The following is a 25,741-nucleotide window of genomic DNA, read 5'->3' as shown; positions in this document are numbered from 1 at the left end:
ACTATTTTCAGAAGAAAATATAATTTATTGTTCTATGTTCATAGACATTTGGTAATTGCACTCATTCCCCAAATCATAACATAGCGAACACCAAAAATTACAATAAAGTTTACAAATACATTACTGGAAAAATTTTAAAAAGTAAAATATAAACAGGTTTTGCAAGTTAGTTCACATATTTCAAAAAGACATTTAAAGTGAATAAATATAAACAAAATCTTGTCAGCAAATCGTTGTCAAAAAACTGAGGTTTCGCTTCAGAATGTTGTGGCCTTCAGCACACTGTTGTCTGTTTCCTGCTTCTTATCCTCATCTAGAGTTTCATAGGGTTGATCTGTGGACAAATTTAGAATGCTCAAATTACAAGACACATTACACATTTCATAGTTGTTGTTTTTTTATTTTTAGAAAGAAAAAAGTATAATAATCAGTTACCACATACCTGTCTTTTTGTTCAACTCAAATCTACTTGATTCATCATTCATCTTTTTGCGGCTGTGTAAAAAGGGATTAACAATCATTAATTTACCTTATAAAACCACAGTGTTTGAAACTATTTCAAGTGAATGCTAGGCTTGGAAAGTTTTTGACTTTATCTCAAGATCAGTGTCTTTAGATCTGCCTTATTCTTTAAATGGGCTTTACCTGCACTTCTTGTAAATGCACACAGTTGCTGTGACTATGAGGATGACGCCAAGGGGCACGAGGACTCCAATCAAGATAATAGAGGTTAGATCTATAAAACAGCAAGCAGGAAAAATTTATTTTGCATATGGCTGGCATATATGTTTTAACTTTTAGGCGTGCAAATACTAGTTAGATTAAGAATCTTGCATTAGGAATGAATACAGTCTGTTCCCGTTCACTTACCCAGGCCTCCCTCAGAGGGGATTTTAAAGAGCTCACAGTTTGCGCCCTCAAAACCTTCAGAGCAAGTGCAGGTATAACCAGAACCATCTGCTATTTCCACACAGGTCCCATCATTCTGACAGGGCGAGCTCAAACATGGACTCACTGAGAGACAAAGGGCAAAAGAAGTTAAAAATAAGTGCATTTAATAATGCACAGCATCTGTAATATATGAAGGCTTGTTTTAGCGATTAAAAAAAAAAAAAAAAAAACCTTTTTCTTACAATTCTCAGTTTTTGTCTTATAATTTTTTTTCTCAAAATTCGGAGAAAACTGTTAGAAAAACAAAAAACATGGACTCTGTGGGGAAAAAAAACTAAATTGTGAGATGTAAACTCAGAAAAAGTTTCTAAATCTCACAATTCTAATAAATTATATAAAAAAAAAAATCTAACTTATTTTTTATTGCATTGCTGAAATGGGCTTCTTTAGTAATATAATAACGTAAGTACATGATATCCAGTTCTGTATCGTTTCCAGACTAGAAAACTCTAAAAGCTATGCATTATATTTTTATCAAATATATTTTGAGAACATCTTGTGATAATACAAAGAGTTTGAAAGCTCACATTTATAACAGTCGCGTTTGGTGTTGTACACAGTGCAGGTCTCGGTGTCTCCACAGCCCTTTGTTTGACACACAGCACCAGTGGTAGTACATTCACAACTCTGTGAACAATCTTCTGTCACAAATGTCTCCTTCAGCTGCGTGTGGAAGGGTGCAGAGAAACATGATCATCAAGACTTGTGCAGTTCATTTGACATCATAACCCTTAACCTGTAGTATTTTACATGCATCAAAAGGCTCACCAGATAGTAGCGATCGAGGTAAGTGCATCCACACTCGCTGTAAGGCACGCAGTCTTGGTCGCTCAGGACAAAGCCAGGGGCGCAGTTACATCCCTCCACACACACTACTTGCTCACACTCAGAGGGAGCCGCCAGGTCTGCGCAGGACGCTGGGCATGGAGTCATACAGCTGGAGTAGTTGCTGTTGGGCCCACACTGCAGACCTAAATCACAAACACACACACAATCAGGAAAGAAAATAAAAAAGAAGAAACATGAATCTATCTATCTATCTATCTATCTAAACATTTATATTTATTTAATTATTTTTGCATAAGTCTACATTGCGTAAGTCTACATTGTGTAAATGATTTTATTTTTCATACCGCAATTCAGTTCTTTTCTCCACAGCCCTAGTTTAACACCCTGATCTTGGCAAGCCCGAGCGTAGACAGCATAATTTTCACAGCGCAGCTCTTCATTGCCCTGTTCAGCACACAGGTCAAACACACAATCCCTGCAATGCAAACACACACACGGTCATGAAGGACTGTGCATCCACACCAACTCCTGCATACACAAGCTCTTATACATAGTTAGCGCAACACACACCCACTTTGCATTTCATTATTCTCTGAGCTCAGAAAGTAAACAAATACTTGTCCCTAGAGTGTACATTCCCTCAAACACATGCACACATTACTCACTCCTGGAAGACATTCGGAGTGATCACAGCATGACAGGCAGCAAAAGGGCCATCAGGGTCACTGAGAGCCCCACACATTTTTTTCCCGTTCAGCTCATTCAGCAGAGCATCTGTGCAGCCCGTCGTCTCAAACCCTGAATCTGGATCGGCCTCCACTTCACGTTACAGTAAAGAAGACAGGATTTTTATGTTATGATTAGAGAGAAGTACATGAGAATTTCCCAGTTGATTTATAATGCATAACATTCTTCCGTACTTGTGTAGGTGCACCATCTTTGGTAGGGATGTGGTACGAACACCCGCCTGTCTGTCAGTTACTCTCCAGCTGTCTCCAAACTCATTAAGGTTGCGGGTAACTGTGCCGTCTGGTTTTGTGTACTCATTACTGGTCTGTCCATCATAATTACCGCAAAGGCCGAGAACACGAGATCTGTATACACTAGGCAGAGTCACCACTTTAGGGGAAAAAAAAAGAGAGAGAAAGAGAGAGTTTTTGTTATTATATACTTTAAAACATATGCAAAGTTGTGCATAAAAAATCCATGACAAATTATGCAGACTTTAAGTTTTGATCTACCTGCTTGAGTATTGCCATCAAAGCGCACAGAAAGGCCAAAGTCAGTTGTGAGCATCACAAAGCGAGACTTTGTTTTTATGTTAACTCCACGTACAGGACTGAATGGTAGACCAACTTTCTCTTCATTGACCTGATAGAGAAAAAAAATGCAAAGACATCCATGATATTGTCATTTTACTACAGTATATTGCGTGGTCCACATATGAAGTAGTAGTTTGAATGTTTGTTAGATACAACTATTAGGATTGACTACATGTCCCATGAATCTCTCACCAGTACTTTCTTGTTCTGTTGCATGCGAACAGTAATGCCGTACACATCCACATAGACCTCGCGCAGAAGCGACACCCGGCTGATGCCTCCCTGCCGCTGGTTTTTGCCGCGGACTATGAAAGGGGTGAGGGAGCTGGGCAGATTGTTGGTCTGAGTTAATACATAGGTATACGCTCCCTGGTAGTGGTGATTGTAGTTGTCAAAGGTACGATAGTGAGGGTCCCCAGCAATACTGCAGTCATCGAATTCTATGAAAAGTAAAAGAGGTTTAATTTAGTTCACTCCTGAGGTGGACATTAAGACTGATTTTGAACCTTCTTCAAGGGTTAAACATTTACATTTCTTTAGATGCCCACAAGACACAGTCATTAAACCCCAAAAACTTTAAGATGTGAAACATGAAGTAGTCCTTACTGAGATAAAATGTGTAAAAAAGTTGCAAATTTTTGGTCATTCATGTATAATAAATACAAATTTTTGGTTGCTCTGGTGGTCTGAATTAAGTAAACTGACTTTATTTACAGTAAAACTGTCCTAAACTCACTCTCAGGTTTGCAGTAACGGTCTCCATTGCTGTCAAGATCACAGATTGAGTTGTCGTTGCATTCAAAGGACGTGCAGGACAGCACTCCTCCAAGGCTGCAGCTGCACCTCTGTTCGCAGTGGTCAGTTATCCACGAATCTCCCACCTAAAATTTATACCAGGCAGTATTATAACATTTTGTGACAAAAAATGAAAGCACGGCCATCTTTACAGCACCTTTTTCTAATACTGTATAATGTTTTTGCCATAATTCATGTACGTAGAAAATGATTTCAATAATGAGTTAAAAATCATAAGTCTTTAATAGACAGACTAGTGTTCAAAACTTTGGGGTCTGTAAGATTTATACATCTTAGAAAGAAGTCTCTTATATTCTCCAAGGCTGCATTTATTTGATCAAAAAGTGAAAGTTGTAATTCTATGAAATATTATAACAATTGACAATAACTTCTATTTTAGCATATTTCAAAATGTGATAAATTTTTGTGAATGCTAAATTTTTCAGCAGCCATCACTCCAGTTTTCATTGTCACATGATCGTTGAGAAATCATTCTGATATGCTCAAACAAACATTTCTTATTATTACCAAAAAAATGATACTTTTTTTTTCAGGATTCTTCGATCAATATAAGGTCAAAAGAACAGCATTTATTTGAAATAGAAATCTTCTGCAACATTATAAATTATAAATGTGTTACTATCATTTTTTACCTTTTAGTTGTTTCCTAGCTGAATAAAAGTATCTTAAATTTCTTTTAAAAAACTTTAAATATTTCAGTCAACTGTCACGGAAATCTAGCAGCTTTACTCACATCATGATACTCTCCATTGCTGTCAACACACCCACAGCTTGAGAGGGGAACACACTTGCCATCACTTAGCACAAAACCTCCATTGCACTGGCAGCCCTCTACACAGCTATTGGGTGGTAATGGGCAGAATATGGGGAAGAGATCGGCACAAGTGGGAGGACATGGTGCTGTGCAGTCAGAATAGTGACTGTTTGGTGGACATGGGAGAGCTGGAAAGAAAAAACACAAAGGAAAGAAGTTAGATGCACTGGATTTGAATGACAATGATTCTCTGACACACTCACAGGCCATTTCTTCCTTCAAAATATGCATAGAAATGAATTAATATTTATGTATAGCCTAGAGGTTATCAGTGAAGAATCTCATAAATGCTTAATTTATTCAGCATCAAAGTTCTGCTCTTTTAATCGTTACAATTCTAGCCACATTATTCATCCTCCGCACATTCCCATTCTCAGCACATCTCTTCATCATTCACTTACGACAGAAGGTGGTGTTTCTCCAGCTGATCGTGACTCCAGCGCTATGACAGGCCTGAGCGTAAGCGTCAATGTTATCGCACAGAGTCGACTGCATGCCATCATATTCACACATGTCATAGACGCAGTTCCCCAGGAAAGATTCTGGAGGAATGAGAGAGTGACAGGGCTTGAAGAGATCGGACAGGATAGACGCCGCACACTGTGACTTGTAGATTTCTTCCTCATTCTCGTCGCAGTTGGGTTTGTCATCTGGCCGTGGATCAGGTTGACATCTGCGGATGGAGGAACGAGGCATGGATGAACAAAAGAGAAGAAACTGTACTGATTTTTCACCATGATTGGCTCAATTTCATAAGCACCAAAAGTGCATCTATAATGCTGCTATATATCAAGGTTTGTTTATTTCTGAATTATGGAGAGGTATTTAGAGGAAGCAAATAATTTAACACTCACCCAGGATCACTGTCTCCCTCTGCCTTCCAGCTGTCGCCAAGTTCAATGGCATCTTTGGCTGGTTTGCCGTCAGGCATCAAGTTGTCATCAGAGGAATCTCCATTGTAGTTACCACACATTCCACACACCTATAAAAAGAAAGTTGAGTTACGGGAAAAAAAAAAGTTTCAGTGAGTGATATGTGTAAGGAAGATTTGATCAAAATCTGATTCTGAATTCAGACATTTGGACAAACAAAAAAGAAAAAAAGAAACTGGTTTACTAATCAAACATTTGTATCAAAAGACTACATTTACAACAAATATCAGGTAGGGTTATGCTCTAGATATGTTTCTGTGTAGTTTTATACCTTGTTGAAATAGTCTCCAGGGACTGTGATTTCGATATGGTGCACTCCATCAAACTTCACAATCAGGCCAAAGTCAGTGTCTAGTATGGTGTTAACTCCACTAGTGAACACCCGTGCCTTGGCTGAACTGATGTCGTAAGGGGTTTTTATCCTGCGTTCATTCACCTAGTCGGTGGAGAGGACAGATATGTGTACAAGCCAGAGATTTAGCACAGTCATATCACTGAATAACTGTTGTTTAGGATCTTATCTATGATATAATGCAATATTTCACTGCTATATGCCTATTCATGATGTCTAATCAGAAGAAGACATGCAAATGCAGCCTAGTCAAAACCACTACTGCATCACTTCTTCCTATCTTTTCGAGCTCTCACCAGTACTCTTCCACTCTTGCTGATGGTGATGTTGGCAGTGGGCAGGTAGACGGTCACAGAGCGAACATACGAAGCTTCTGGTTGGCCGCGTTCTTCGTTCTTGGCCACAATGGTGAAGGGTGTCACCATAGAGGTATCGCATATCGCCACCAGCGTGTAAGTGCAGGTACCCATGTAGGTGTGCATGATGCCATCAAAAGTGTAGTAGTGAGGATCACCAGCAATGTGGCAAATGCCCACTCCTGCAAAGAAGGTCAATTAGCATGTGTCAGACAGAGAGACTGATAAAAAGACACATAAATAAATAAACAGACACATAAAAGATAGATAGACAGAAGACATATAAAGAGCATGTACCTGTGTTCACACAGCCCAGTTCACCCTCATTGACCTTACATTCCTGAGCGGGACCACATTGCCATGCCTCGCATGTCACTGTATTGAAAGGTGAACAAATACAGCGCTCTGTGCAATCATCTTTTGTGAACCAGCTGTCTCCAACCTGAAAATCACACAGATGTACATTAATAAATGAAATGCATAAAGGGACTTAGCCTAAACTAGAAATTAAAACCTGCATAATTAAACTACACCTCTATTCATATTGTGAACTGAAATTTGTTTAATTTGTACAAAAGTTTCATTCAGTCTTCTGAAGAACTCACAGGTCTGTAGTTGTTGTCTCTGTCAGTGCAACCACACTCGCTGAAGGGCACACATTTGTCCCCACTGAGGACAAAACCAGGGTCACACACACATCCCTCAACACAGGGCTCAGAACAGGTGCCTTCAGATCCAGGGTCCTGACAACTGGCTGGACAGGCTGAACCGCACGGCTCATAATGACTACCAACCGGACATTTAATAGCTGGAAGAAATAGAAATAAAGGAGTGGTGTTAAATGAACCACTGCAATGTGTCAGAAGAGAAATGAAATGATTGAAAAACAAATGAAAAAATGAATGAACAGAGTTAGAAAAAAAAGAGAAGGATGGATGAGAAACTATGGGCAGAGACAGAGAAACATAAAAGTACAACTGTTTTAGCACAGCTAATTTAGAAACACAAAAATACAAACGGCACTCACTGATCACTCCCTAACTGAAGCATGCATACTACAAAGTCTGAGTCTTAAAAAGGTTACCAGGATAGCGTTAACTGCAGGTTTTAAGGGCACATTACAGAATGTCTGCCGGGCTCAAACACTTACGGCAGAAGGTGTTATTCCTCCAGTTAATTGGCACCCCGGCTTGAGCGCACAGGTCAGCATAGCTTTGAATAGCTTGGCACAGTGCCACTGTTGCACCACCAGTGCCACACTGATCAAACACACAGTTCTCAAAGTAAGGACCAGGAGGCACCACTGCATGACATGGCTTGAAGATTCCTGGGAAAAGGGTGATAAGTAGGCTTTAATGGTTCATAAAACAGGTGTTGTGTCATAGAACAGCTTTATAAAACTGCGAAGCTCAATCCAATGAACAGATGTGCTGGAATAAAGTCATAAATAAAGTAAAATGAGACCTCTTGTACGTTTACCATTAACTCTTCAAGTCATTTGTAATATTTAATTCAAAATGTATTGCAATGATTGTAGTCAAACCACCCAAAGCAGGCAAATAATCATGCTTTCTAACATAAATATGATTTATTCTAATTAATTCATTAAGAAAAAAATAAGGTGGAATATCATTTACAAATGAAAATGTTGAATAAAAATTAAGAAATGTGATGCTAAGCCCCAAAAGAATATTCAATTATTACATCCTGTATAAAAATATGCTGATCTGAAATTGTATGAGGATAAAAAGAAATAAATAAAATTAGGCAAGTAAAATAAAAACACCTATAAAAATAAAAGAACACAAATTTCTAATTGTGATAAAGCTTATAATGTATTTTTTTCAGTGACCTCATCATTAAAACGTTTTAAAATGTATGTTTAAATGCATGTGTGTCCCACCATTGGGGTCGGTGATCATGCCACAGCTAGTAGGTTTCTGTGCTTCATTCTGGATCTTGTCATCACATTCAATGTCTCCTCCACCATGAGTACAACTGTGCGAGATAGGAACAGGCATGAATGATAAAAGCTTCAACGATGAAAAGAGCATATTTAGAAACAAAATTAATGAAATCTTACTATTACTGGTGCAGTGCACAATTAAATATGCTTTTACTTACTCTGGTCTGTCGTCTGGCACCTGCCAGCTTTCTCCAAGCTCATTGGTGCTGTCTGTTGGCATTCCATCTGACTTGATGTTGTCATCATTGGGATTATCATTATAATTTCCTGTAAAATATTATTATTAAAATGACTGACATCAAACTTTGGTTAGTAGCAGTATAAAGTAGCTCTTGAATCTCCATCAGTTAGTTAGATAACTGAATTTGCTGTCCTTACCACAGAGTCCACATAACAGTCCACTGTAGGAGGAAGGCAAGGTGACATCTGCATGATGGTTTCCATCAAAACGGACACGCAATCCGAAGTCTGTCTCGAGCACCACAAATTTGCCGCTTAGGAAGATCTTAATACCATTTGAAAGTGTGACAGGCACAGTGACCTGAACTCCATTCACCTGCAGGATGTACATGAATAGACTGCTGTTCTGATCTCCTGTAATGTGTTATTTACGTCTCACAAATCTTAGAAATATCCCTTACCTGAACTTTGCGACCCTTGTCCAAAATGACTTTTGTGTCATGCACATTGATGATGACAGATCTTACATAAGATACTTTCTTATTATTGTCTCTGTGCTCGTTCTGTGTCTCCACAGAAAAGTATGGCAAGCCGGAGGTCTCATTACAGGGCTTTGTGAGAGTGTAGGAACAGGCACCCATGAAGTGATGTACTTTATCATCAAAGGTGTTATAATGAGGGTCACCAGAAACTGAGCAAATTCCTGTACCTAAAACAGAAAGAGATAAAAATTGGAGAGATAAAAGTTTAGTTCTATGTGTGTAACCGGTTTGTGCAGAACTGCATGTTTTTTTTATGTGATAAGATGCTAAAAACTATACTACGTGTAAACTAGTTTATATTTGTTACCAAGTGGTTTGCAGACATAGTCTCCATCTTGAAGTTGGCAGCTCTCAGTAGGAAGACAGCTGGTGTTGTAACACTGAATATTTCCTCCACCCTCACATGTGCACTTCTGTGAACAGCCCTCCAGATACCAGCTCTCATTTACCTAAATATGGCCACATTGATGTGAATGTGTTAGAAATCCACAAGTCAAGCACACTTCTCCTATTTTTAAACATTAACACATTATAAAAATTATGCATTTTGTGTTTTAAGCAATAGGTGATATAGACGCTACTAGCATGGGTTTTGATTTATCTCAGTGACTCGACTAATTTAAATCTGTCTACTAAAAGATTCATGCATTGATTCGTTCAGAGACTCATTAGTCCAGTAGGTGGCGACAATTGTCATGTCGCTTTGTGCAGGGATTTAATAAAGCATTTTATTTAACTCAACAATTGTAATAAAATATAAAGTTGATGAATGTTTGGTTATCCTTTATATTAATTTGTCCGATATAACCATACAATTTTATTATTTTTATAGCTAAATAAGTAAATAAACATTTAACACATAAATCACATTAATGAGAATCAAGCATAAAAAGTTGCTAAAATATGAGCTCAGAATAACTACATAACAAATAACTGAAAGCAACAAACTATCTCAAAGTGAAACACAACAACAACAACACAAATGAAGTAGCAAACTGTAAAACAATAAATATTAAAGTAAATTATTTTGCATAAAATGTATTCACGCCGCGGTGCATTGCGGGGAACCCGAGTACCGCGTTTATAACAGTAGATCCCCAGATTGTTCAAAGTGCTCACGTTCGACAGAAACACAAAAAGTAAATCATGGAAAAGCTTGTTGTTTAGCTATTTGAGTTGGTGCTTTTGCTGTGTAGTGTTTAAAGCATTTTTGGATGACAGACAGCATGCTTGTCATTTTCTCGCAAGAATGACAAACTTAGACAACAGGCCTAAAGAATAGAGTGAAAAGGTATAAACTATACTCAGTTTCCTACTTTAATCTTTAATCATTTATTCGTCAAAGTGCTATTTAGGTGAACTACAAAAGCTAAAATAATGGATAACGTCATGAACAGGAATGTGTGTTTTTAGTTTACTCGTTGTGTTTGCAGTGGTTCTTTGGATATTTTTCATTAAAACTTCCACAATATTTACTCCAGGGGCCTCATTTTCATATTTGTGCCTACGGCCCCAGAACTGCATGGGTAAGCCTTGGTGTTAAACTCACTGGATGGTAGGAGCCTGAGGAGTCCACACAGCCGCAGTCTTTAACAGGAACACATTTGTTGTCACTGAGGATGAAGCCAGGGTCACACTCACAGCCTTCTACACACTTCTCACTGCAGCCCGGGGGTCCACTGATACCCAGACATGTCTCCGGACAGGAGCTCACACACATGGAGTAATGACTGTTTGGAGGGCATTCCAGAGCTGTAGAAAAATGGCGAAAACAGCATTAAATTATGAAAATAAGTTTCCAAGACATAGGTACCTGTCTTTCTGTGATGGCATTCCTGTCTTCTCTGCCTTGGCCATTAAAGGCATACAAGCTCATAAATAATAAAAACAAAAAGGCTAAAGTTAAAGTAATTGTTCAACTCTAGCTTTCCTATTCTAACCTTCTGAACTGCATTCACTGCATTAGAGTGAGCTGAAAGCAGGCTTGTCACTGGGAATGTGAAATGTGATTCTTGAATAGATGTAAGACATCAAATTTTGCTGCTTTATTATATTCTCAAACCATTTCTCAAACCCTACACCTGATGCAGTATGATACAATAAATGAGAGAATGACTCACGACAGAAGTCTGGCTCCCTCCACTGATGGACAGGAGCACCTGCACTCAGGCAAGCATCAGTGTAAGCCTGGAGCTGGTCACAAAGGACCTGCTGCAGCCCCTGATAACGGCACATATCAAACACACAGCTCTGGAAGAAAGGCAACGGGTCCACCACCTTTATGCAGTCCCTGTGAGGAGCAAATATGAGAGAAAGTTTTTCAAAAGTCTTTTTAATAGTATTTCTCGTGTTAGAAATGGAATGAATAATAGAACACACATATTTGTTATAAACCATGCTGATTAATTTCAAATTAAATGATTCAACATTATTTTTAGCAGAAAATGTCATAGTTTGGTAAGTCCTAACCTAAATGCTCCATTTGTGTCAGTTATTCTCCCACAGTTCTCTGGGTTTGACACGACGCCCTCCAGCACAGGATCGCAGGGTGGTTGAGGGCCGGGGTCAGGCTTGCACCTGAAAACACAACATCGTCATTATTAATGGAGTGATTGAGTATTTTTGGATTCATAATATTATTTATTTTGTTGTGCTTGTTGTTGTGTTTTTGTAATATGAAGAGTAAAAGTTACTGACGTTGCATCCTCATCCTCATCAGTTTGCCAGCTGTCACCAAACTGACTTGAGCTGTCGGTTTGGGAGCCATCTGGCTTAGTGTAATCATTATTGGGGTTTCCATCATAGTCCCCACACAGGCCACACATCTGGTCATAATACGAACTGATAAAATGAGAAACAAAAAGAGATTAATGTAAATACATTCACTTCCCCTGAGATGCTTTTTGAATTTTCTTTTGCAGATTTTACTGAAGATCTACAACCCTTAATCAATGTGGGTCTTAGTATTTTCTGCCAAATAGTGATTTATATAATTGTGTTTACTGTTCATGTGTTGGGTTTTTGGGTTTTTCTTTTTATGTTTAGATGGGTATTGGGGTATTGGTTTAATTGTTGCTGTACCTTTGGGCCTTAAGGAGTTGTGGGGTTGTGAGGATTACATGCAGCAGACAGTGAAATGAGCGGAGATGGGGAGTGAGGGAGAGACACCCTGAGTCCATTCACCTGAGTGTGTGGAAGAGAGATAAACCAGAGGTGGATTGAAGGCTAATGATTTTTTTTCTTTAAAAATCCAGAGGTGGATTGAAGGCTAATGATTTTTTTTCTTTAAAAGCAAGATTATTCTTGGCTGGGATCTGACTATGAACAGATTAGAGAAACAACTAAAAAATAAGAGTTATGTCTCAAAACTATTGTGTCCATAACATAATCCCAGAGATTATAATCTAAGAGAGACTAAAATATATTGTGTCCATTTACTAAAAATCTCAATCCTTGATATCAAGATTACAGAATGACTTCAATGATGGTTTAATGAAGGAAGCAGCTGTGGATACTGACCAGAGTTCTCCTGTTTTTCATCATTGTCACTGTGATGCCATCAACAGTCACGTACAGTTTCCTCAGGTAAGAAACGCCAGAAATGCCTCTCTCCTCATTCTTACCCTCAATGGAGAACCAGGGGCCTGCAGTCCCAAGATAGTGTGAAGTGATAATGAAGTTATTTTTAAAGCTGTGCATGTATATTCTTATCTGAAATCACTTTTTAAGTTAATTTGTGGAACATTTAATGTTCATCTAATCAATAGTAAGTATACAATAGATTGTGACTTCATAAAAAGCACTGAAATGTTACTGCTGGTAGTGGATAGTTGGCTTTGGTCACTGCTTACCAGTGTTGTTTTTGCAGGTACGGGCCAGAGTGTAGGTGCAAGTGCCCATGTAGCTGTAGTATTTGCCATCAAAGGTGTTATAATGAGGATCACCAGAGATAATACAGTCTTGAGATTCTGGGGGATTGAGAAAAGAGATATATATATATTTTTTTTTCAATTCATCAAACATTTACGTGCTCAAGAATGTGCTTAAAAATGTATGTTAGAAATATTGTATATTTAGTATACTCACCTTGTGGGTAACACCCAATTACGCCATCCTGTACTCCACATTGTTCCATTGGTGGGCAGTCAGCAGCATTACAGGTAACAAATGGGGGGTTGCACTTACACAGCAGCGCACAGTCCTTAGTGAAGAACTCTTCACCTGGCTAAAACCACAGAGAGCGGGAAAGTCATGAAAAATACTAGTTGATTGACTAAAACAAACCATTTCTGTCCTAAATGATACCACATTCAATTTCCTCACCTTATAATAATTTCCATTATAGCTGCAACCACATGTATCTTCTTTCACGCACTGGCCAGCACTGAGGATATATCCAGGGTCACAAACACATCCTTCAGAGCAAGGCCCGGTGCACTGACTTGGTGGAACTGGATTGCAGGAAGGCTGGCAAACTGGTGCACATGACTCAAAGTGACTGTTGGATGGGCATTTCAGAGCTGGAGAGGAAGAATGTGTGTTAGTGCTAATCATAATTTTGCGACTTTGCTCTATTTGATAGTACGAGAAATAGGACAAGCCATTCATGTCAGTATTTTTTGTCGGAGTTCATGGTTAAGGAATATGTATTTTTCAGACATACGACAGAAGGTGCTGTTTCTCCAGGGTCCAATTGTGACGCCACGGTCCTGACATTCATTGACGTATGACTCTATTGCTTCACACAATGCAGAATGAGCACCATCCAGCTCACAAACATCAAACAAGCAGTCTTGGAAGAAACCCTATACACACAGGGTTAAGATCTGTAAATATCTGTTGTTTGATTAAGCATTCAGATTCAAAAGCATTTCAAATTAACAGATTTGATTTCACTCACATTGGGGTTGACTTTTGGATGGCAAGCAGCAAATGGGCCATTGCTGTCCAATATGATACCACAGTAAGCAGGGCCTTCATACAAGTCCTGTTCAGCATCTGTACACCCTGGGGTTGGGCCAACCTCTGGCTTGTTACACCTGAAGGTGGAATCAGAGGTGAGTTCTCTATGATCTGAGTTAATAGAGATAAGGATTTTAGTTGTAACAGCATGTGCCTTGCATAGTGCCTTACTCAGGGTCTATGTTCCAGCTGTGGCCAAAGTCATTGGGGCTTTGGACCAGTTCACCAGATGGGGTCTGGAAGTCATCCTTAGAGTCTCCGTTGTAGTCTCCACACAGCCCACAAAGTTTGTCCTCATAGCTGTAAAATAGTTGCAGGCATGTAGAGATATTCAAAAGTGAATCAAGTTTAAAAAGATGTTATTAAGAAAACCTTTCTAAGAAACATACTCACTCCTTGATAACTTTAATGTCCATATAGTGGTTTCCATCGTAACGTACAGTTACCCCAAAGTTCAAGGCCACTGTGTAGTGCTTGCCAGACATAAAAATATCAACACCACTGACAGGACTCAGAGGAATGTTCACATTGGTACCATTGACCTGAGAAAAGTCAGAAAACATAAATGTAAATTTGAATGTGCCTCTAAATTAGATGTACAAAGAATATGTACACGAATACTATTGTATACATGATAGTGTATAAGTCATTATTATTGAAAATGATGTTCTTTTCTCGTACCTGCACAATACCTCCTTTCAGAATGGACACTATGACTCCCAGCGCATGGACATGGACTGCTTTTACATAGCTGATATGAGGATTGTTGTAGCGATTCTCATTGTCTGTGTATACAGCGAAGTAAGGCACGTCTGTGCTGTTACAAGGCTCGGACATCAGGTAAGAACAGTTTCCCATGAAGTCATAGCGCCGGTTATCAAAGGTGTTGTAATGGGGGTCACCAGAAGCAATACAGGTGGAGGTTCCTGTGAGTGAAAAATCCCTTGGTGTCAAAGATATAAGTTCAAACAAAAGTGCTTAAAGTAGAAGATTGTATAAAATGGCTTTGTGTTTGGAAGTTAGCATGTTGTTTGAGGGTATTCATAGATAACCTGTAAACTGAAAGCTTGTCCGTAAAAATAATTGTAGATTAAGGGAAGATTGTTGTGGCTTTCTGTAATACCTTTAGGGTAGCAGCCATGCACTCCACCAACCTCCCGACATTCTTCTGTCACAGGGTCACAGGTGTTGTCCACACAGTCGAAAATGTAGTTGCCAGCACAGCGACACAGCTTAGAACAGCCATCTCCAAATATGATCTCACCGGGCTGAGTGTAAATACAGACCAAGATTTTTAGAGCAAAAGCTTAGGTCCCAAAACTTGGTAAAAATGCAGCCTTACAGCAATGACAACTCTTGTACCTCAAAGTAATTGTTTTCTTCATCCAGACAGCCACACTGCTCAATAGGAACACAGCGCCGGCCACGGAAAACAAATCCTGGTTTACAGAAGCAGCCACTGATGCAAGAACCAGAGCAGTTAGTAGAGGGTTCTGCGCATGAAGGAATACAGGCCGGGCCACAATCAATGTACTCAGAGTCTGGAGGGCAGTTCACTGTTGGAAGACAAGAAGAGTTGCTTACAGTACCTATACATATGTTGTAACTTCTTGATAGTGTAGCAGCAAATACTCATGTGCAGGTACTCAAGTGATGTACTTTATCAAAAGAGGTATTGAGGGTCACCAGAGACAGAAAAGTTATTATATTTAAAGAGAAGGATATAAATGAAGGAGTACAATTCAGGAAGATAAGCTCTAGTTCTGTCAGGATTGCCAACTGGTTTGTTTATCTGCATGTGTGTATATTCATGATATGATAAGATTTGTAAATGTACCAGTACATGTGCTCAAAACTTTATCATGTATAAACCAGTACTATAATTTTTACCGCTTGGTTTGCAGACATAGTCTCCATCTTGAAGTTGGCAGCTCTCATTAGGAGGACAGTTGGTGTCATAACAGTGAATATTTCCTCCACCCTCACATGTACACTTCTGTTTACAGCCCTCCAGATACCAGCTCTCATTTACCTAAATATCAATAGACATTTTTGACTTTTTTTTATAAATGTTTAAATCAAAGTTTTGACAATGTTACATCAGTCAGCCTTGGTGTTAAACTCACTGGATGGTAGGAGCCTGAGGAGTCCACACAGCCGCAGTCTTTAACAGGAACACATTTGTTGTCACTGAGGATGAAGCCAGGGTCACACTCACAGCCTTCTACACACTTCTCACTGCAGCCCGGGGGTCCACTGATACCCAGACATGTCTCCGGACAGGAGCTCACACACATGGAGTAATGACTGTTTGGAGGGCATTCCAGAGCTGTAGAAAAATTAAGGAAAACATCATTAAATGATGGAGAAGGCTGAAGTGGGGGTGCAGTTTGGACTATAGTGTCCCTTTCTTATGTCCCTGTCCCTCTGTGATGTAATTTGTGTCTTCACTGCCCTGGCCATTAAATGCATAAAAACCCCATAAATAATAAAAAATAATAAGGCTAAAGCTGAAACAAGTGTATCTGTGCTATTCTAACCTCTTCATTCACTTCGATAATTTATATTGTGTGTTAAGGGGAGCTGTGAAATGTGATTCTTGCATGGATGTAAGATGCCAGTTTTTTTACTGCTTTATTATTATATTCTCAAACCGTTTCTCAAACCCTACTCCTTATGCAGTATGATACAATAAATGAGAGAATGACTCACGACAGAAGTCTGGCTCCCTCCACTGATGGACAGGAGCACCTGCACTCAGGCAAGCATCAGTGTAAGCCTGGAGCTGGTCACAAAGGACCTGCTGCAGCCCCTGATAACGGCACATATCAAACACACAGCTCTGGAAGAAAGGCAACGGGTCCACCACCTTTATGCAGTCCCTGTGAGGAGCAAATATGAGAGAAAGTGTGCAATGATTAAGCACTAAAAGTTTTTCAAAAGTCTTTCTAATAGTCTTTCTCGTGTTAGAAATGGAATGAATAATAAAACAGACATATTTGTTATAAACCATGCTGATTAATTTCAAATTGAATGATTCAACATTATTTTTAGCAGAAAATGTCATAGTTTAAGTCCAAACCTAAATGCTCCATTTGTGTCAGTTATTCTCCCACAGTTCTCTGGGTTTGACACGACACCCTCCAGCACAGGATCGCAGGGTGGTTGAGGGCCGGGGTCAGGCTTGCACCTGAAAACACAACACAGATCTGCACTGATAAACACCGGCATTATTGAGCATAGGAAGTTGCCCTAATCCTAAAAAAATTGTTTGATGATGAAGAAGAGTGAAAGGTACTGACGTTGCATCCTCATCCTCATCAGTTTGCCAGCTGTCACCAAACTGATTTGAGCTGTCGGTTTGGGAGCCATCTGGCTTAGTGTAATCATTATTGGGGTTTCCATCATAGTCCCCACACAGGCCACACATCTGGTCATAATACGAACTGATAAAATGAGTGAGAGAGGAGCAAAAAGAGATATTAATGTAAAGATATTAATTTTCCCAGAGAAGCTTTTTGATTTTTTTTACAGGATTTACTTAAGATCTGCAACCCTTAACAATCATTGTGGTTCTTAATGTTTCCTGTCAAATGCTTCAGGTCAGAATGATGCATACTTTTCAGTCAGGATGTTTTCATAGTTTAAGTACCTGGGAACAGAGATCTTGGCGTAATGATTGCCGTCCCACTGCACCTTCAGGCCGAACGGAGTTGTGAGGATTACATATTGTCCAGCAGCAGACAGTGAAATGAGCGGAGATGGGGAGTGAGGGAGAGACACCCTGAGTCCATTCACCTGAGTGTGTGGAAGAGAGATAAACCAGAGGTGGATTGAAGGCTAATGTTAAATTAAACAAGAGGAACTAAGATTTTATTTCTTTTGCTTTATTGACTTGAATATTATTGGAAAACTAAAAAATGGACAGAGGGATCTGACTATGAACAGATTAGGAACAACTAAAAGAAAATATTTGATAAAAACTATTATGTTCATTTGTTTAATCTCAAGGATTAAATCCCAGAGAGACTTAAATATATTGTAGTCGTTTACTTAAAAGCTCAATTCATGATTTCAAGACTACAGAATGGCTTCAGTGGTGCTTTAATGAAGGCAGGTGCTGTGGACACTGACCAGAATTTTCCTATCTTTCATCATTGTCACTGTGATGCCATCAACAGTCACATAGAGTTTCCTCAGGTAAGAAACGCCAGAAACTCCTCTCTCTTCATTCTTACCCTCAATGGAGAACCAGGGGCCTACAGAAGAGAGTAAAGTATTGTTATTTTAAAGCTGTATAATTCTTTTAACTCTTAAAATGTTTGAAGTTTATTTCAGGGATATGTTAAGCACATTAAATCAACAGTAAACTCATTGCTACTGTAGTTGTGGATCTTTGTACCCTATCTTGGTCATTGCTTACCAGTGTTGTTTTTGCAGGTACGGGCCAGAGTGTAGGTGCAAGTGCCCATGTAGGTGTAGTATTTGCCATCAAAGGTGTTATAATGAGGATCACCAGAGATAATACAGTCTTGAGATTCTGGGGGATTGAGAAAAGAGATATATATTTTTTTTTTTTCAATTCATTAAACATTTACGTGCTCAAGAATGTGCTTAAAAATGTATGTTAGAAATATTGTATATTAAGTATACTCACCTTGTGGGTAACACCCAATTACGCCATCCTGTACTCCACATTGTTCCATTGGTGGGCAGTCAGCAGCATTACAGGTAACAAATGGGGGGTTGCACTTACACAGCAGCGCACAGTCCTTAGTGAAGAACTCTTCACCTGGCTAAAACCACAGAGAGAGGGAAAGTCATGAAAAATACTAGTTGATTGACTAAAACAAACCATTTCTGTCCTAAATGATACCACATTCAATTTCCTCACCTTATAATAATTTCCATTATAGCTGCAACCACATGTATCTTCTTTCACGCACTGGCCAGCACTGAGGATATATCCAGGGTCACAAACACATCCTTCAGAGCAAGGCCCGGTGCACTGACTTGGTGGAACTGGATTGCAGGAAGGCTGGCAAACTGGTGCACATGACTCAAAGTGACTGTTGGATGGGCATTTCAGAGCTGGAGAGGAAGAATGTGTGTTAGTGCTAATCATAATTTTACGACTTTGCTCTATTTGATAGTACGAGAAATAGGACAAGCCATTCATGTCAGTATTTTTTGTCGGAGTTCATGGTTAAGGAATATGTATTTTTCAGACATACGACAGAAGGTGCTGTTTCTCCAGGGTCCAATTGTGACGCCACGGTCCTGACATTCATTGACGTATGACTCTATTGCTTCACACAATGCAGGATGAGCACCATCCAGCTCACAAACATCAAACAAGCAGTCTTGGAAGAAACCCTATACACACAGGGTTAAGATCTGTAAATATCTGTTGTTTGATTAAGCATTCAGATTCAAAAGCATTTCAAATTAACAGATTTGATTTCACTCACATTGGGGTTGACTTTTGGATGGCAAGCAGCAAATGGGCCATTGCTGTCCAATATGATACCACAGTAAGCAGGGCCTTCATACAAGTCCTGCTCAGCATCTGTACACCCTGGGGATGGGCCAACCTCTGGCTTGTTACACCTGAAGGTGGAATCAGAGGTGAGTTCTCTATGATCTGAGTTAATAAAGATAAGGATTTTAGTTGTAACAGCATGTGCCTTGCATAGTGCCTTACTCAGGGTCTATGTTCCAGCTGTGGCCAAAGTCATTGGGGCTTTGGACCAGTTCACCAGATGGGGTCTGGAAGTCATCCTTAGAGTCTCCGTTGTAGTCTCCACACAGCCCACAAAGTTTGTCCTCATAGCTGTAAAATGGTTGCAGGCATGTAGAGATATTCAAAAGTGAATCAAGTTTAAAAAGATGTTATTAAAAAACCTTTCTAAGAAACACACTCACTCCTTGATAACTTTAATGTCCATATAGTGGTTTCCATCGTAACGTACAGTTACCCCAAAGTTTAAGGCCACTGTGTAGTGCTTGCCAGACATAAAAATATCAACACCACTGACAGGACTCAGAGGAATGTTCACATTGGTACCATTGACCTGAGAAAAGTCAGAAAACATAAATGTAAATTTGAATGTGCCTCTAAATTAGATGTACAAAGAATATGTACATGAATACTATTGTATATTTGATAGTGTATAAATCATTGATATTGAAAATGATGTTCTTTTCTCGTACCTGCACAATACCTCCTTTCAGAATGGACACTATGACTCCCAGCGCATGGACATGGACTGCTTTTACATAGCTGATATGAGGATTGTTGTAGCGATTCTCATTGTCTGTGTATACAGCGAAGTAAGGCACGTCTGTGCTGTTACAAGGCTCGGACATCAGGTAAGAACAGTTTCCCATGAAGTCATAGCGCCGGTTATCAAAGGTGTTGTAATGGGGGTCACCAGAAGCAATACAGGTGGAGGTTCCTGTGAGTGAAAAATCCCTTGGTGTCAAAGATATAAGTTCAAACAAAAGTGCTTAAAGTAGAAGATTGTATAAAATGGCTTTGTGTTTGGAAGTTAGCATGTTGTTTGAGGGTATTCATAGATAACCTGTAAACTGATATCTTATCCATAAAAATAATTGCAGATTAAGAGAAGATTGTTGTGGCTTTCTGTAATACCTTTAGGGTAGCAGCCATGCACTCCACCAACCTCCCGACATTCTTCTGTCACAGGGTCACAGGTGTTGTCCACACAGTCGAAAGTGTAGTTGCCAGCACAGCGACACAGCTTAGAACAGCCATCTCCAAATATGATCTCACCGGGCTGAGTGTAAATACAGACCAAGATTTTTAGAGCAAAACAAAGGTCCCAAAACTGAAAACACTCACAGCAATGACAACTCTTGTACCTCAAAGTAATTGTTTTCTTCATCCAGACAGCCACACTGCTCAATAGGAACACAGCGCCGACCACGGAAAACAAATCCTGGTTTACAGAAGCAGCCACTGATGCAAGAACCAGAGCAGTTCGTAGAGGGTTCTGCGCATGAAGGAATACAGGCCGGGCCACAATCAATGTACTCAGAGTCTGGAGGGCAGTTCACTGTTGGAAGACATAAAGGATTTGTTTATCTATACAAATGTTATAATGTTTTGATTAATGTTTCTAATCAAAATAGAACAAGTTTAGCTTACCTGGGGGTGTTGGTGCTGGAGTAGTTGGCTTAGGTGTTGTTGGTTTAGGAGTTGATGGACCTGGTGTCGTTGGTTTAGGCGAAGTGGGTTCTGGTGTTGATGGTTTAGGTGTAGTGGGTTGGGGTGTCGTTGGTTTAGGCGAAGTGGGTTCTGGTGTTGATGGTTTAGGTGTAGTGGGTTGGGGTGTCGTTGGTTTAGGTGTAGTGGGTTGGGGTGTCGTGGGTTTAGGTGTAGTGGGTTGGGGTGTCGTTGGTTTAGGTGTAGTGGGTTGGGGTGTCGTTGGTTTAGGTGTAGTGGGTTGGGGTGTCGTGGGTTTAGGTGTAGTGGGTTGGGGTGGGGATGGCTTAGGTGTTGTTGGAGTTGCTAAAATCAAGCATGAAAACAATTAATAGTCTTGTACATCATCCATAAAATATGTATTATATGACAGCTGGTACTTTTAGATTTACAATAGCATTAATGACATTGTCTGCCACCTACCTGTACAAGTGGTAATGCAGACACTATCAATTGCAATATCTGTCTTGTCTGTTTCACCATAAACACCAACAATTACAAACTGAAATGAAAAATGTGAATTACAATGTAAAAATGTGAACCTTTGGCAATATTTATGATAAATTAAGTTACATTATAAAAAATGGGCCAGATCATAATGTCAAAAAATATAAAAAGCTCATTAAAAAAAATTTTAACTGATAGAATAAAACGAACCTCCACTGAATCGGCTGAACCAATGTAGCGAATGCTTGCAGGCTTCCAGCCCTGACCTTGATTTCCTTTGAGGCTGAAAATAGGGTCTCCAAGTACCATATCTAAAAAAAATTAAATAAAATAAAAAAAATCATAAAACAAAACTAAGCCAAAATCTTAGTAATTCTTCTGTATAATAAAATTTTTGAATGTTGATTCATTGTGTGTATATGTGAACATGGTCCTAATGTCATAATTTTAATTTCATAATTGTCCTTTGAACCTACAGATGTTTTAATAAACTCTCTAAATCTTCACTCTATAGAACGACTGTAGGCTTGTTACTCTTACCGGTGGTGACTGCATGGACATTAAGCTCCATGTTGGCAGCACTGCCATACATGTAGTAATGGAAGTCCAGCTGTAGGCAACCAGAGGCTGAGGCAGAGGGGCTCCAGAGCTGTGCAAATTCTCCTTCAATGCTTGAGCTGGAGTCCAATAACAGGTACAACCCCACTGCATTGGAAAGAAACAGTTTGAGAAAATAGGGAATGTGAAGAGGACTGAAAGCAATCCTTAAAATCATTAATACGACAGGATGGAATGTTGGACTCACATCCTGGTTTGGAGAAGTCATCATTAGGGCCAGTGCCTGGTGTATCTGTCTGTCCAGTCCAAAGCTCCCAACCAAAGATTTCTTGATTAGTTATCTCATTTCTCCAGCCACATTCATCATTATCATCAAAATCACACCCAGCTATGCAGCCTGTATAAAATCAAATACAATAAAATCATTATTATTATTAATGTATATCTTTGTAACATGCAATAAAGGTAAAATATAAAGTACCAGCACAGGCTCCCTCGGTGATGACAATGTTATCCAGGGCAGTGTCACATGATGAAGAGAACCCACGCATAGCTTGAAAGACAATCTAGAAGAGAAAAATGACATTAAAACTTACTGACAGGGGATTTTCTGTCACACTGTAAGAGTCACAAGGTTCATTCTGTCATCAAAAGTTGTTCTTTGTCTTGGTAACATCGATTTTTTAAACTGATGCTGAAAAAAGGCCTATATAGATTAGACATACTATAATGCATAACATTTTGCCTTTTGCCATAAACACACTGAAACTGAATAAGTCTCCTATAAAGGCCATGATATTCTGGCACTTTTTAAGGCAATTTAGAGGCAATTTAGGTATGACAAATCTGTACCCATATGTATTTCATTTAAAAATGCATGTTAGAACTATAGAAGAACAAATGACACATCTATAGCCTTACACAAACACTTGAATTAGCACTAGTGACAATCTTTTACTGTTTGAAAGCAGACCCATTTACCTGAGCAGTCTGTCCTGCTGGTATGGGCACTGTGACAGAGGCTCCAAGCCATGATGGGCTTTGTATCCCAGTTTTTTGCCACATTTGTTCCTCAGAGCGAGGACGTTTGGCCAACACAGTCAGGGTGTTACCACTGTCAGAGCCATACATGTAGTAGTTGAACTGTACACAGATCTCAGAAGGTCCACTACTAATAACTGGGCTGAGAAGGCGTATGTTCTGTCCATTTATGGAGTTGTCAGCCTCATGATATATGTAAAAGCCAGCTATGGGGTGGAAAGGGTTCAATTTAATGAGAGCAAGAAAAAAAAAGTTCATAATTTTATAGGTTGCTTGACAAAACATCTTATGGTACATGTCCCTTCAATCAGTATACTGTAATTTTGTAAACATTTGTGGTTGCCGTAATTTCAGTAATATTCAGTTTTGCATTATGCATCTTCAGTTCATTGACTGATCACTGGATTGTTTTTTGTTGGTTTGGTGTTCATACTCACTTCCATCCGGATAGTCTCCATCAGGTCCAGTGCCTGGGGTTGGGGTGGGTCCAGTGTGACGTGTCCAGTCACCATTATCTGCAGAGTCTTGTTGGAAGTCGCAGAAAGGTTCTTCATTTTTGTTGAAATCACAGGAGCCCAGCACTGCTTAAAAGATTGAAAAACATGACGTTTCAGTTTTCATTGGTAGAAATTGTCTAGAATTTACTATATTAAGAATCCCAGTTGACTTTGGATTACTTATTTAAGCATATGCTCTTAAAACAATACCAGTCCTAAAATGAGGAATGAGTAATGCTGACATTTTTTATGTGCATCATCTTCCAGTGGTACAATGCAATAAATGCACTTTATGTTTATTATGTGTTGGTAATGGACATGGACCTTAGATATGCTTTATGGGGGCCTACCGTACTCCACCCGTTTACAACCAGTTCTCATGTCATTTTGTAATCATATGTGTCCTTGCCTGATTGCAAGCATGAACACTTTGTGCAATGTCAAGGAAGGTATTATTTTATTTTTTGCCCAATATTCATTAGTATAAGACAGACATGATAATAGTCTTTGCACATATATGTAGAAAATGATAATAGTAGTTCTTAGTTGTATTGTAGTAATTTATTTATATTAAAATGTTACTTAATATTTGAAAAAGAAATTTATATATATATATATATATATATATATATATATATATATATATATATATATATATATATATATATATATATATATATATATATATATATATATATATATATATATAAATTTTGCAATAGTACTAATTCCCTAGTTAATCATTATCCATATTGCATTTTACATGATACATTTCTTACCAGCATCTCTCTCTGTCACGTCATATCTGTAAAAACAGAATATAAGAAAGCAGGAAAAAAGATAAAGAAGCTGGATATATTTTACTATGCTTGTTAAGTATAAGATTGGCTGCATAATCACTTAAGAATTTCTATCTACAAAGGCATAAAACTAGTGTAACTAAATTACATAATAGTAATCATCATCCGTAAGGAAACTCTAAAAACTGTAAGGAAGTGACAATTAATGCCTTGGCAGTACAATAGTGTTTTGTATAAAATTAAGAAAAGGCAAAACTCTGATATGATTTTACACTTACCTGTTTTCATATAACTAATTGTTAGAAACGTGTGGCTCTATTTAAATACCTGATGCAAATCATGTACATTGTATAGATATGAATATTTATAATATATATTTATTTATAATATGTATTTGCATATTATACATATAAAAATGTACACATTGCAGGCTACATCATTTTGCTAGTATATTCTACAATCTAATCTTTTACTGAATCTTGTACTTAATTAAAGCTAAATTAGATTTAAATTCATATTACTACTGAAACATTAAACCAAATTGCTAAATAAGTATGAGCATCTCACCTATTTGTGTTGTTGTCTATGGTAAAGCAACCTATTATCCATGTTAGTACTAGTATTAACTCCAGATGTCCCATGTCTGGATTAACGGATGGTGTAAGGTTCACTGAGACAGAAACAAGAAACCTGTTTGGGTTTATAAAGGGTCGTTTGATGCATGGCCATTGAGGCAGGGCATGAGAAGGTGTGTATCATTTTTATCACTTTCATGAATATTATTTTACATAGCTTTGCAAAACCGGTTTAGTGAATCAGTAACTGTTCGTGATAGGACCAGGGTGTGTTCCCACTGTTCTCTTATGGGTGGTAACATTTATCAGAAGATGCAGTGAAATTCAGCCCACCCAGTACACAGACCTTTGAATCGACCTCTTAAATCAGAAATCCCCATATGGTTTATTATGCTTTTTTTTTACAATTATTTTTTACTAGTCTGAATAGTACCAGGAATTCATTGCTGATGTTGTTAAAATCCAAATTAAAAATATTGAAAATACAGGGCATTTTTTTTTTTTAATAGAATAAGCAGTCCATAATTTCAATGAATTGTTATGCGTCAAAGGAGGCCAGACCAGTCAGAAGTCATCCTGGGAGATCAATATTGAGCTTTTTTGTTTGTTGGTA

At 38.6% G+C, this 25,741-nt stretch overlaps 1 protein-coding gene across 1 annotated transcript; it reads right to left on the bottom strand.

The window, feature by feature from the left end:
- Positions 1-4: 4 nt before the first annotated feature.
- LOC109092783 (zonadhesin-like) lies at positions 5-25,237 on the bottom strand. Its single transcript, XM_042759903.1, is given in 68 exon segments — positions 5-334; positions 443-495; positions 646-736; positions 871-1,014; positions 1,479-1,614; positions 1,720-1,922; positions 2,085-2,215; positions 2,406-2,566; positions 2,660-2,859; positions 2,982-3,111; positions 3,255-3,502; positions 3,799-3,943; positions 4,612-4,820; positions 5,094-5,365; positions 5,547-5,674; positions 5,896-6,060; positions 6,273-6,514; positions 6,630-6,774; positions 6,938-7,140; positions 7,483-7,659; positions 8,236-8,330; positions 8,457-8,565; positions 8,677-8,854; positions 8,940-9,187; positions 9,328-9,469; positions 10,570-10,772; positions 11,141-11,310; positions 11,490-11,597; positions 11,718-11,864; positions 12,061-12,203; positions 12,540-12,664; positions 12,872-12,988; positions 13,107-13,245; positions 13,344-13,540; positions 13,684-13,825; positions 13,921-14,059; positions 14,154-14,282; positions 14,376-14,524; positions 14,664-14,908; positions 15,106-15,250; positions 15,345-15,538; positions 15,873-16,014; positions 16,109-16,311; positions 16,695-16,864; positions 17,065-17,172; positions 17,285-17,428; positions 17,635-17,780; positions 18,117-18,241; positions 18,406-18,522; positions 18,640-18,778; positions 18,877-19,073; positions 19,217-19,358; positions 19,454-19,592; positions 19,687-19,815; positions 19,908-20,056; positions 20,196-20,440; positions 20,638-20,782; positions 20,868-21,061; positions 21,154-21,516; positions 21,634-21,712; positions 21,868-21,968; positions 22,198-22,362; positions 22,463-22,612; positions 22,697-22,781; positions 23,197-23,462; positions 23,694-23,837; positions 24,533-24,558; positions 25,121-25,237. Coding segments are annotated over 68 exon segments (10,611 nt in total). The 5' UTR covers positions 25,195-25,237; the 3' UTR covers positions 5-257.
- Positions 25,238-25,741: the final 504 nt, after the last annotated feature.

Source organism: Cyprinus carpio, chromosome A7 (assembly GCF_018340385.1).
Source record: "Cyprinus carpio isolate SPL01 chromosome A7, ASM1834038v1, whole genome shotgun sequence".
Lineage (NCBI taxonomy): Eukaryota > Metazoa > Chordata > Actinopteri > Cypriniformes > Cyprinidae > Cyprinus > Cyprinus carpio.
Note: the sequence above shows the minus strand (reverse complement) of the source record. Positions and strands in the feature narration are given on the sequence as shown.